At 55.2% G+C, this 13,450-nt stretch overlaps 1 protein-coding gene and 1 long non-coding RNA gene across 4 annotated transcripts in view; one reads left to right on the forward strand and one right to left on the reverse strand.

The window, feature by feature from the left end:
* CAMSAP1 (calmodulin regulated spectrin associated protein 1) overlaps positions 1-10,946 on the reverse strand; it is a 35,870-nt gene extending 24,924 nt beyond the window's left edge. For 2 of the 3 annotated variants that reach the window (XM_086763828.1, XM_086763827.1), the window contains exons 1-2: positions 10,684-10,946; positions 1,847-2,009 (exon numbers count right to left, since the gene is read on the reverse strand). In XM_086763828.1, the coding sequence (XP_086619954.1) occupies positions 1,847-2,009; positions 10,684-10,911 (391 nt within the window). In that variant the 5' untranslated portion in view covers positions 10,912-10,946. Of the gene's footprint in view, positions 1-1,846; positions 2,010-2,450; positions 2,535-10,683 lie in introns of those variants that run through there. The other variant, XM_086763829.1, reaches the window with a different exon arrangement.
* LOC147598219 (uncharacterized) lies at positions 8,636-9,803 on the forward strand. Its single transcript, XR_015260751.1, has 2 exons — positions 8,636-8,723; positions 8,931-9,803. It is a non-coding gene; the product is annotated as an uncharacterized LOC147598219 (long non-coding RNA).
* Positions 10,947-13,450: the final 2,504 nt, after the last annotated feature.

Below are 13,450 nucleotides of genomic sequence, written 5' to 3' on the forward strand. Positions count from 1 at the left end.
AGGAGCCATTTCAAAAATCAAACTACATTTCCACGGGCCATGGTCCTGCAAAGACACACACACACACAAAACCTTACTCACTAGAGCTAACCAACAACGCAACATCAAAAGCCCCAGCAAAAAATATTTTTTCCTACTGTTAATGGCATTTAACTTAAAATGTCATCTCAACAAGCCTAAATACACTCAGAAAAAGTGGCAAACGTTGCTACAGTCTTCTCTGCGCTAGACATCACATCACTGCCATTATGAAAGGTGGGTTTCTTTTCCAAAATTTTTAGTCAAAAGAAAGCAAAAAACTTATTCAACGTAAGTCCAGACTTACCGGTAACCCATTAACTGGTCCAAGACGTACAGACACAACCCTGAGTTCTGGAGCCCCAGAAGACACTACCAAGAAACAGGAGGCCATAAAGCTCCTCTGCAGCGTAGGAGCCATGCCAGTCAATTCTAATTCAGGATTAGCTTTCTTTCGAAACAAAGTCATAATATAAATAGTGCATCTCCCTGTCTGGAATACCCATTTTATCTCTGATCACTAAAAAGTCTTCAGAAAACATTACAAACAATTCCAGCAACTGAAAAACATTTACATGAGGAAATGTTCTTTTAAGTTATCAGTGTTTTACCAACACCCCCTAAAGTGCCCACATTTTTTAAGTGTCATCAGATAAATGGGTTTTTTTGCCTCTTGTTGCTTGCTACAAAATACTTTCATTAATATTAAACATTATAAGACCATGATTTCCTGTTTTCCTCATAATTATTAAGATGATGAGAACACTGGCAGAATTGGAAGTATCAAAAAAGAAATTACTTCAAAAAATATTCCAACAAGGATTAATATTTAGCTGCAGGAATGGACTGCTTTTCTTCAGCCTTGTCACAAAGTAAGCTAGTGCTAATCCATTAAGCATATTACGAGTTTGGCGAATTAGACTTAGATTAACAGGGCTACCTCATTTTCCAAAACAAGATTCTGTACAAGTTTTTATTATATGTTTTGTTCTGGATAAACAAAACCCACAATTATTCCATCATACTTCTTCACAATTAAGCTACTTAAACTCAAGATGTATCTAGCAACAATAATTCAGAACAGACAGATAGATCTGATTCAAAACAAAAAAAGCAAATTTCAGGAGATGCCAGGAAAATATTGTACCAACGATAATCCAAGAACCTTTATTTTTCTGTGTCTGACTGCAAAGGTTTAGGACAACACAAGGGAAAGACAAAATCCTCAATCACCTACAACTTGCTGTTTAACGTCACAGAACAGAGACAAATTATATCTGCTCATTCAAAATTTCTTTTTTGTGTAAAAGAACACTGCTGATCACAAAGGGATTGCTTTTTAGTTTGCATTGAAACCAAAATAATAATCTGACCAAAACAAACAAACAAACAACAAATCCTAACTGAGTATACAAAAGGCATCAAGGTCGTGGCATCTGCTGCCCAAGATGACCAGACGAGGAAGCACGCTAAAGCCGTCCCAGCCTGGAGGGCCCCAGGGCCTGCAAGCAGTGCCATGCAGTCCTGAGGAGGGAAGCCTACTTAGCTAAAATGAGGATTTAAACATTTCAAGGTATGCATTCTTCACAAGCACCGTCTGTGAGCGTTCGCCATTAGGGCTGCCGATTCAGGGCATCTCACATAGTCCCATTATTCCTGCTGAAGGTACCTCATTATATGTTTGCAGGTACCAGAGAACAGACTGTCACATCACTAGTATTTAAAACAAAGGTGATTTAAGTGCAATTTAATTACCTCTGGAACGGCAGGGGAGATCGAAAAAGCAAGAACAAAACCAAGAATGGCTTCCTGATAAAAGTGATCTTACCTATTCCGTAGGCTTTAGCACAGATCCATTGTAGATTAGCAGCTATTTTTGCTCTGGCTGAATCATAGAGCTCCAAAGGGACAATCTCAACTGCACTATCTGTCAGGGCATCCATTTTTCTTCTGGTACTATCTCCACCCGCACAAACATCAACATCCACCATCTAGAACAGAAACAAAAGGCAGCGGACTTTTACCCAAGAAATCGCTCCCACCGCGTTTTCAAATCCGCACAGGAGAGGAGTTGGCCGAACGAATTGCCAGCGCGCATTATACCAGGCATAATGCGGCGTGCTGAGCACCACAGGCCCGACAGCCTTCGGGGTTTTCGTTAGAAAGGCTTATTTAGCAATTGGAAATCCGCTCGGAAATCAAAAGACATCCGAGCCCAGCGCGAGCATCCCTTTTTACGAAAGACAGGGATGTGCTCGCAGGAAGCCCCTCGCCACGGCTGGCGCTGGCGACAGAAGAAAGGCGCGGCCCATCACCTGCCCGACCGCCGGCATAAAGAAAGGCAGGGGCGCTGCCCCCCTCCGCCGCCGAACAATGCGGGCAGGTACCGCGACCCCCGCCCCGCGGGGCCGGGGCCAGGCCCGGGGCAGCACCTGAGGCTCCTTCCCTCGCCTCGGACGGGAGAAGCAGCAGAGGTTTCTGGCCCGCACCCCCATCCCCGCGCCGCTCGCCCCGAGCTGGAGGAGGGCGCGGGGGGGGGGGGGGGGGCGGCGGCTGCCCCCTCCCCGCCGCGGCCCAGCCCGCATCCCCGCCCCCACCCCGGAGGAGGAGGAGAGGGAGGAGGAGGAGGAGGAGGGAGAGGGGCGCAGCCCACCCGCCGCCGGGAGGCTGCTCCGCACACGGGAGCCGCCGAGCCCCCCCCCCGCCGCCGCTCACGCCCGCCCGCCGCGCGGCCTACAGGCCCCGCCGCCTCACCTTGCCGCGCTACCGCTGCCTCATCCCCGGGGCGGGCTGGGCGGGGGTGGCGGGGGGGGGGGCGAGGAGGGGGCTACTGCCTCCGCGACGGCGGCGCCCGGAGCCCCGGCGGCGCGCCGAGAGGCGGGGGGAAGCTGGGCGGGCCGGGGCCGGTGCAAGGAGGGCGGGCGGAACGGAGCCGCCGCTGACGGCCGCCGGGCCGGGGCTGCCGACGCTCGGGACCGCGCGCGCGCGCGCGCATGCGCCCGCCTCGCGCGCGCGCGCCCTCTCCTTCCCACCACCCCCCCCCCCCCCTCCTCCTCCCCCCGTTCTCCTCCTCTCCCGGCCGGCCGGGGCCGCGCGCGCTCCGGCGGGAAAGGAGGCGGGGTCCGCTGCGCGCGCGCGCGCGCGCGCCCGCCGCCAGGCCCGGGCTGGGCGGGCGTGGGGAGGGAAGGGGGGGGGGGCGGCAGTGCGCAGGCGCGGGGTTCGGCCGCCTGCCGCCCTCGCTTGGCAACGGTTGCCGGGGGAACGGGGACCGGCCCGCGCGGCGCGGGGAGCCCCGCTCCCCCCCAACGGCCCCCGCCGGGCCGCGGCCTGCGGGGCCTGCTCGGGCCGCGGAGCCCTTCCCCGGGTGACGGAGGGGCTCCAGCCGGCTGGTGGCCGCGGCTTGCCGGCCCCGGCTGCTGTTTCTGAGCACCGGGGTCCGGTCGTGACGGTGAGGGAGCCGTTCTGGTTAAAAGCGGGGTGAAGTGCTCCGGCCGCCTCCCCGTCCGTACTGCATAGCAGCTCTGTCGGGCGGGTCCGGGGCTCAGGGTGGGTGGGCACGGGTTTAGGGAAGCGGGTCGCAGGCAGAACCGGGAGCTCTGCCACCGCCAGGCCCCGGCAGCCTTCGCAGCGGTGTCACCGCCCGGTGTCATCCTCCCTCGGGACTCCATCTGGGCGCAGGGAGGTGCAGAAATACCCAAGAAACTTTGTCTCTTGATTGTGCCTGAAGGGGCTTATAAGGAAGATGAGGAGAAGCTCTTTAGCAGGACCTGTTGTGATAGGACAGGGCGTAATGGTTTTAAAATAGGAGGAGGTAGATTCAGACTGGATATAAGGAAGAAATTCATCACTCTGACGGTGGTGGAGCACAGGCCCAGGTTGCCCAGAGAGGTGGTGGATGCCCCGTCCCTGGAAACATTCCAGGCCAGGTTGGCCGGGGCTCTGAGCAACCTGATCTGGTTGGAGATGTCCCTGCTCCCTGCAGTGGGGCTGGACTGGGTGGGCTTGAAGGTCCCTTCCCACCCAAACTGTTCTGTGATTCTGTGACTGTGGAAACCTTTAGGTACGTGATGAAATCCGCTGCAGTAAAATCAGATGTTTGCTTAATCACATGAAGGATTGAGATCTCTCTCTACTGCCAGCCACACTTCATAAAATATCGGTTGATAATCAGCAATACTTTTCTTCAGGTTATTAAAAATAATTTCCCCCAGGACTTGATGTGTTAGTATCAGCTCGTGATGGAAGGATGTCAAAGATGGTTTGCAGGCAGAAGCCCAGCTTCTGCGTCTTGTGTTTTTCAAGGCAAATAGAGAATCTCTTCACCTGTTTTCTGTCCTGATCCATCGATAACAGCAGGAAACGTTTGACAGGTATCATATGCTGATTTTTGTTCTTTGCTGGGTTCTCTCCACTGTGGAGAGGCCAGTGTCCTGCCAGCTCATCCCACCCAGTGCTGCGCCCTGCGGTTGTGGTCAGACCTCGATCCTGCAGATTAACTCCCTGGACAAGGGAGTTTCAGGGCTCATCTGAAAAGTGAAGCGACGGGATTAAGGGAGTAGGGGTTCAAGCTGGATAGCTGAATTATCTCAATATCCATCTACTCAAAATGTGATTATAAGTTTAGCTGCACAACAGTGACAGCAGACTGACCTTATTCTACCTAATTTTGTTATGATTCTCATAAATTATTTTTTGCTGCATGTAACTAGTAGATTAAATAAATGTTTCAAAACCCTTTAAGATTGATTTGGGTCTGTCTTAAGATTCGACGTTTACTTCCTCGTGTCTTTTCAAAGTGCAAGTGGAGGGCACTCTGCTTTGTGTCATCAGGAAATACGATCTGGCGCTCAAAGGTTATTCCAGACTCTCTCTCTTCCGTATTGCAAGGCTGTACACAATTAAAGTAGATGTCCTTTGCAAACAGCTTGCTAGTTGTTTTATAATCTCCATTCCAAGAGTTCAGTTTTCGGTACAGGTTTGCCAGGCTGCCGTTCCGTGACGTTATCATTGTAACAAGCTGCTCTTGTTTTTAGATTAAGCATTAAGGCCCAATCCAAATCCCCTTAAACTCAAGAAGAATGTTTATATTTTTGCGGTGGGTCAGGCATTAAATGGACGGCGGAAAGAGAATGGCCCTTTGACTCTTCCAGCAGGTGACCTGTATGCGAGGCCAAAGGTGCAACCAGGAGAGAACTGACCTGCTTTTTCCTCTGACGTATTGTCGCTAGAGGTGAAGAGCGGAACCAGTTGTTAAACTTACCAGAATTGCTTACAAGTATGGTTTAAGAGGGTGGCAGAATACCCCTGCAAAGCCAAGCCACTATTACCTGGACCTGTGAAGATCCAGGAATAAAAAAGTGGAAAAGTTTGGCTCAAGAAAATGAATATTGTGGGGAAAAAGCCATGGGGGGAGTCTAGCAGCAAGGAGAATGCTCTCCTCTAACAAGCTTCTGCTGCACTTAGGATCCTGGCCTTAGAATCAGCTCGTGTTCTACCCCCTTCACTCGTACAGCGCTCTCTCCTCCTGATCTGCCTTTGCGTATCGCTGTCTTCCAGTCCAACGTGAAATGAGCTGCCGCTTCTTCCTCTACGGTAATGCCCCGAAACTCTGCTACTGAGGGCATTCGCGTGTCCATAAGTGGAAGCTGAAATGAATGTTTTGGGAAACTTTGTGGCTGCTGCTGAAGTGGTTTGTCAAGAACTTGGCACCATCCCACACCAGCGTCCTCAAAATTGTCCCAGAGATAAAAAGCCTGCCTTTAAAATGGGAGGGTCACCAGTGGATTGCTAAACGTGTTTGCTTTTTCCATGAGAAAATGAATGACTCTCCCTTATTCAGCAGCAGCAAATTCATCTTTAATTTGTGTACCACTTGTTTCTTCCCTGGACTCCACTACTAAACATGCTCCAAGGCTTTTCTTCTGGAAAACGTTAATACATTGCTTTTCTGTATGAAATAATTTTCCTGTCAGTCTCCTGGATTCCTTTCCCATTCGGAGTGGGTGTACCTGTGCACCGACAAATACTGCGCAACTTGTCTTCCAGCTGAACTCTGAGATTAATGACTAGGAGGAGATACCTGTCAGAAATTACCATATTCAAACACGACACCTATTACCTGTAACAAAGCTAAACCCACGCGCTTGTTTTCTGCTCTGCCGCAAAAATGCTTGGGATTTCAGTTTCTTCCACCACGTTTCATTTATCGGTGTGGGAGACAACATGCAGAATAAGAACATCAGTCCCTCGTCATCCCAAGGACATCTGATCTAGATTTATGTTGTAAAAATTGTATAGTCTGTAGAAATGCTGGGCGCTGGGACCGTATAGGGTGGAGATAGCTCCTCGGTATGTGGAGAAAGTGAGAGATGGCACCTTTCAGTTAGAAAGGCCCGCAGGGAATCGGGGTTCTCCCTCAGCCTTGCAAAGAGCACCTTCAGATGAAGGAAAACGCGTATTTGACAGACACTCCATGAAAGCCCGTGCTTTGCTGTCTCCCTGTAGCTGTTCATGGAGAGGAAGGACGCCATGTGATGTCTCTACCCATCATATATGCTTTTCATGTGAAAATAATCAAAAAAGGCAGGGCGAGGGGCTATGACTTGGGAATTTTGGTGTGCTGGGTAGCCTGATTTCTGCTTCGCTTGCTTTCCTCCATTAGGACTCACCACACTTTCCAAAGTGGTGATTTCCCATCTTTCACCTCCTTTGTTCCTTTCCCCGGGAGAAGAGCATTTCTTAGCAGGAGAGCGCACCTTTCCCTCCTCCGACTCCTCAGACGCTGCCCGCAGCCAGGTGGGCTTCACCATATCCCGCTCCCGCGGCGCAAATGCCGCGCGGACGGGCTGGCTCGGGACAGCGCCGCCGTGGAGTGAACAAGGAGAAACCATCCCGCTGCGGTGCGCGCTGCGCTCCTCTTCGCTCCGGCTGGTGTGTACCCCACGTCCCGGGGGAGCGAGCTGCCCGCTGCCAGGCGTTGCCGGGGGAGCGCTTGCTGATCCACCCCTCCTCTCCGGCAGCGCGTGAAGGTGGGTGGCTCCGTCTGGGAAGATGTGCTTCACCTTCAGTCTTGCTCAACAGCTCCTGCCTGCGCTCTCAGAAGCAGCGAGAGAAGATTCAAAGGAATCAACAGGATTTTTTTCCTCTTATCCTTGCAAAATTTCCATGATGGGTGGTCCCAGCAGAGCTGTGAGGAGCAGCTCGTGCATGCTTGCAGCCCAGGCTGCCTGCAGCCGCAGCCTTATGGCTCTATTCTCCACCCTGGACTAATTTTGAACCCCGCTGTATCTGCTTCACGGTGCTTATTCCTGCAGGGCCTCGTTTGCCCCGGTGCTGAGCACTTAATATCCCCAGCTGGGATCGACTTAGAGCCTGGCCGCTTCTGGAGGTCACTGCGCGGGGCTGACGGGGAGGAGGAGAGCTCTGTTTTCCCCGTGCCGCTAGGCTTGAGCATCCTCCACAGCGCATGCTACGAAGTCCAAAAGAAGTTACATTTCACCAGGGAAGAAGAGACGTGGTCAGAAAGACATTTAAAATCTCGCCTGAATGAATGGAGCCGGGGCACGGTGACGTGGGGGTGGAAGGTGGGGCTGGCGGACTCCTCATGCCGTCGCTGCTCTGGACAGCTTCAAAATGTCTTTTTCTCCCTTGTACAAAATAGTCTCCCGTGACAGTTCATCATACAGCCAGCCTTAAGGAGGAGGGAGCACAATATTATTCTTGGTAACAGAACAGTCCCTTCGGCGCGGGAACGGTTTCGACGGCGTAATGCCGCTGTGGGTAATCACTTACAGCCAGTTCTGTAACTCGTGAGGGATATGCAGCGGCACGGCCTCACGCGTTGGGGAACCGCACGCAACAAGCAATATTTTCCATGTAAATAAAGAAAACAAATTAAATGCAGCTAGTAGGACTCTGTCTCACTCACGCATTCGTATTATTTAAAGGTAACGTGCATGCATTTCGGCTATTATGCTGATGAGTGCAACAAGTTATTCAGCTTTACTTCTTTTCCCCTTGCTTCTAACGTTTGGCGGGTATCAAACGGCGGCAGGGGAGGGACCGCTTCACACCCCCGCCTGCCGTCTGGGCCTTGCCTGGGCTTCCTCTGGCTCCAGGGCTGCTCCTGCCGCTCCGGCCCCCGGGACCGCGCTGCTCGGGGGGCAAACGGGCCAGGACCTCCCGTCCCTGCAGAGAGGGGCTTCCCCTGGCTGGCGTGCACGGTGTGAGGGCGATCCCCGTTTAAAATAATATCCTAGTCAGTGCTTATCTTCAAAGCGCTGTACGAAAATTAATTAATGACTTGGTTATGGCTGGGGGGAAGAGCTGGCACAGAGGGTGACAGCTCGCCCTGCCTGGATCGCTGGACGCCGGACCCTCCTTCGCCGGCTGCGAGGAGCGGGACGCTCGCTTTCCAGGCTTGCGGTTCCCCGCGGCAGTCACGGCTCTGGAGGCGCTGGCGGTGGGTTTTAAGTGCCTGCGTTAATAACAGGAGGGCTTTTAGCGCACAAGGTATTTTTATCTCTAAGGTTATTTATTTTTAAAGTCCCTGGACTATGTTTAGCAGCATGACGGGTCAATAGGATTTACAGCCCACCAGGTTTTCCAGAGAGACTTTCACACCAAGAGGTTGGGTCCCGGCGTGCCTGCCCTGTGCCTCGTCCTTCCTTGAGATCCCCGGCCAGGGAGACCCCAGGGACCAGCTGGTGAGTGCTGAAAGGGTTTTGAGCATTGCCATGATCTAATTAATGAGCAAATGAGATCTTTCTGTATTTCCATGTATCTTTATACTCATTAAACCCTTTTGAGCAGTCATATTCGGGTAGCGTTCAGACAGAAATCAATTTTGCTGGGAACTCTTGGTTTGCTTTACCCAGATGATTTCTTGTTAAAATGCACTTCTTTTTCCTAAGGACGCTTTGGCAAGTAAATCGGTGTTTGCCACAAATGTACAACTATGCAAAGAGAGACTGACTTATCTCCAACTTTTTCACCACCACCATTATTGGAAACCAATGGAAAATTAAAAGGCAGAAGAAATTAATAAGAAAAAAATCTCATTTAACTCCAAAATTCAACGTCTGCCCCCTGCTCCAGGCTGCGATTTTCGAGGTGCGACAGCTGAGAGCAAGACTGGGCGTACTCAGCGTCCTCATCCCGATAAACGCCGTCGGGTTTGCGGCCGGAGCAGTACAAAGCCTCGGCGCCTCGATAACGCGACTTCCAGCAAAACCACACCTAACCCTCCTCTCTCCCCGTGAGCCGGTGCGCGGTTATTCTTAAAAACAACGTCCTGAACCACCGCTAAGCACCACTTTTGGGAATTCACAGCGGATCCCCGCCAACCTTTCCCAAACAGGCATTACAACACCGTTATTTCACCGAAACGTTCCATGCCCATTGCACGGAGGGAGGCGTTTGCGTGGGAACAAAACCAGGGCCGTCCGTTCCGGGGGGATGCAGAGGGCAAAAGCCGCCTGCCAGCTCCTGGAAAGTCGCCTCTTCCACCCCGGACATGGGAGGGAAGGACCCAGCCAGGGGTTTCCCTTTCCCTGTGGCAGGTGTGCGTTAGGGTCTCGAGATACAGGAGGGATTTTGAGGAAAGGGCTGACGCTTCTGGATTTTAGGGCTTCCTCCTCCACAAACGTAAAGCACGCGGCCCTGGGCTGAGGGGACAGCACTGCAAGGCACCTCAGGTGACCTCAACGCGCAAGGCTTCGGCCCACAGAGCTTCTAAAGAGCAGAAACGGCCTCAAAAGCAAATTAAAGCTGGCTAATTCCTCACAGCAGGGTCTGGCCGGGGGCAGTGCCTCCCCACCCCATTTTGAGTCATTCCCAGTCAATGTTTTTAGCTCCTGCTGCTCTGCTGGGACGCGACTCCTGGTTCAGCACGCTGATGGCTCCGCGCCCGAGCCCTTCGCCTGGCAGCCCTGTGCCCTCTCGCCCGGCCGCGAGAGCGGGGCCAAAAAACTCTGCCTTCCTCACCCGCTCGGGGCCCTGCCCGCTGGCACGCGCTGCGCTTGAGGGCTCTTAAATCTGCTCCAGAGAAATGTGTTAACGTACAGATTAGAGTAATTGAAACACCTCAGTCCTGCTTGCCCAGGTGCTGTTCACGGCGAGAATTTGGCTGTAAAACTCAAGACACCGAGCAGGAAACCAGAGCAAGGCATCGCCTGTAGTCCCTGCCAAAGGCTCCGGCGCAGGCCAAGGTTGGCAGGGGCCCGCGGCGCGGGCAGGACGCAGCCGCGAGCCGGGACGGGTCTGAGCGAGGAGAGAAACGGGGCTGAAATGCAAAGGTGGCTCCTGGGGGTCCCGTCCTGCTGAGATAGGGGTGACCCCGCTGTCCCGGTGCTGGTGTCTCAGGGCACCGGCCATGGGTGCTACCCACGCATTCAGGGCTGTACGGCCCTGGTCCCCACACCGGCACGGCACTGCTCTGCCCCTCACTCCCTGGGGTTCACAGCAGCCCATACCCCCCCGGGCTGGCCCTGGGAACAGGGATAACGAGACCCTGGGGGCTTCCAGGAGCACACGGAAAAGGGGATGCAAAGGACACCCATATCCGTGGGGCAGGGGCCCTGGGTGCCGCTGCCTCAACACACAGACGCTATAAGACCCCCTGCAGAAGCCCCCCGGATGGGTAAATCCCCGACAGCGCTGACTTACCGGTGGCAGCCGTCGACATCCTCGCAGCCTCGGGGGTCGCAGGGGGCTGTGGGCAGCAGCCCGGGGCACGGGAGCCCATGGCACGTCCCAGGGGCTCAGCGCCGGGGGGCTCGGTCCCCTCTGCTCCCCGGGAAGGGTTGAGGAGAGCGGGGCAGCACCGCACTCCCCAGCATCACTGGCATCGCCATGGCAACTGCCGAATGACTCACACTCGTTTATGAGTGACATCAGAGACGCAGAGGAGGGAGCTGGAGGGGCAGCAGATATTCCTGGTTCAGCTTTGCTGCTCGGAGCTGGAAGGTTTTGCGGGGGGAAAACATCCAGAGCCAGCCCTGCCGCCCACCCCGGGCAGCGTCTCGCTGGGTCCTGGTGTTAAGGCGCGGGAGACCCGCGGTGTTGGGAGGGGAGGGGATGCCGGAGCCCCTCCATGGGCCAGCTCTGCTCTCTGCCCGGCAGCGGGGTGGGACCGAGCGGGACAGACACCCCGGACAGACGGGGCCCCACGCCCCTGTGCCACCCTTGGGCTTCGATTCTGTTCAGAACACAACCAGATTAAGCAAACCGGTTTAGAAATCACTTGCCTTGACCGGCTTCGTGCCGGGCACGTGAGCAGAGGTGAGGCCACCTTCAGCAGGGTGCGTTGGGCTCCTCATCTTCACCAACGCTGCACCCGCGCGTCGTCCCCACAGGACCCTGCCCGCACCCCAGAGGCACCCGCAGCTCCCCAGCGCCGGCGGCCCGGCACGCTCACGCCCGGGGAGCTGGAAAGCGGCCTTGCTTGGAAACCAGGCAAGAAGAGGGAGAAGAAGAAAAACAGGGCACAAGCAGAGGGGGTTTAGGCACCATCACGCGCAAACTCTGGACATTTGTCAGGGAATTTTGGTAGCACCTTTGCTCATGGCCGTGCTGGGCTCAGTTACGCCCCATCGGATCGCCGCAGCCAGCAGTGCCGACGCTGCGTCCCCTCTTGCTCACAGGTTGCTAGGTCGAGCCCAGTGAGACAAAATGAAATATTTTTAGCAGGGTGAAAGACGTGCACGAGGCTCTGTGCTGAGCAAGAGCAGCCCCAGGTCAGACGGTGACGCAGCAGCTACGCGACCTCCAAGAAATAAACTTTTCTCTGCCAGCCGTGGGAGCAGCCACGGGGGCATCACGCAACCCGCTCTCCTGGGGGCTTCTGGGCATCGTTCCCTACGTGAGGCTGGGATCGGGGAACCCAACACTCCGGGCTTTTATTTTTAGCACAGCAAGCTATAAATACAGCCCACGGTAACCCGTGGAAATCTGAGCGACTGCTCAGCCCGGGAAGTGATGGCACCGGGGAAGCCCGCGGCAGCCAGAGCTGCCCAGCCGGTGCCGCGTCGCCGGTGGGAAAGGCACCGTTCTGCTTCCGGACACCCGGGCTGGATGAAAATACAAGGCTTACGGGCTCGGCTGAGCCAGGCACGATGAAGCTCCGGGAAGACGGGGCTGCAGGAGGAGCGGGCTGCTGCGTCTCCCTCCTGCGCTGGGGCGAGCGGGGAGAGGACGGACGGGGAAGGATGACTCGGGCCGGAGCGCAGGTTTCGCGGAGGATCGTGCGTTTCTTTCTTTCCTCAGCGAGCGTCCGCATGTGGGAGCGGGGAGGAAGGCAGGCGCACGGGGGTAAATGCAGCGAGCACCCCGTGATTCATCGCACGCAGCCTGGCAACGAGCTCCTGTGTGTGGGAAAACGCAGACGGAAGCGGGCTGCTGCCATGCCAAGCCAACAGCACGGAAACAGGGGGCTGGTGTCCTTTTAGGGATGATTTAGAAGGACCCAAACTATTTCCCTTTTCTTGGTGCTTTACGGAGGAGCTGTGCAGGGCGTGGGGGTCCAGCAGCCCACAGCGCCTGGCTCGTCCCAGCTGGGGCCGTGCTGCTGCCCGGCTGCCGGAACCACGCGGGAATACAGCAAAAATTCCAGCCTTGTGTGCCAAGAAGCCCAGAGGGATGTCCCAGTCCCCCAGCCCTCACACAGAGGGAAGGGGTCGAGGCAGGTGCGTGGCTGGAGGCAGCAGGCTCAGCACGGCACAGGGGAGCCGAATAATTCCACCAAACTCCTGGCGCGTGGGAGCTGCCGTGGGAGCAGGACTCCGGGGCGCAGATTCCCTGCAGAGCAGCCCTTCCTCAGAGGACAAATAGAGGTTCACTTCCACATAAATGTGGTTTGTGCCCAGGCTACAGCTCATAAAAGCCAAGTAACCACATCGTGCCTAAGTGCTACAAGTCTTCCATGAATTTTTTTTTCCAGGGTGCAGCAGCAGCCACTCACAGCTGCATGGCACCGAGACGTTCGGCAGCTCTCACCAGGAATGAAGCACGAAGCCTCCGCAGCCACCGCTTGCGCCACGCACGCAGTCCTGGTGCGGAACCAGCTCGACCAGCTCACGGCTCCGCACACGCCGCTGCCCGGAGTGGGAGAGCTCGTTACGCAAGCACTGATGGCATCCTTAACGAAACCTATTTGAGAGCTGCACCTCTGCCCTGTGACAGAACCCCGGCACTTCTGCAGCCTGGGGTGCGGGATCTGTGCGGGACCCCGAGACGCCGGGTTTGCGTCTGCCCAGCTGCCGCATCAGCCGCCCGCAGCCCGGCACCCAGAGCCGCCAGCGACACCCCGGGGCTCCAGGCACTCGCAGGCTCTGAACTCAGGCCTTTTATTTGGGCACCAGCTCCTCGGCCAGGCATCTCCTTTACACCCTAGTCACCTCTCCAGGTTTATTTTGGTCCAGCACATCTCGAGTTA

This window comes from Chlamydotis macqueenii, chromosome 20 (assembly GCF_036417535.1).
Source record: "Chlamydotis macqueenii isolate bChlMac1 chromosome 20, bChlMac1.mat, whole genome shotgun sequence".
NCBI classification, from domain to species: Eukaryota; Metazoa; Chordata; class Aves; order Otidiformes; family Otididae; genus Chlamydotis; species Chlamydotis macqueenii.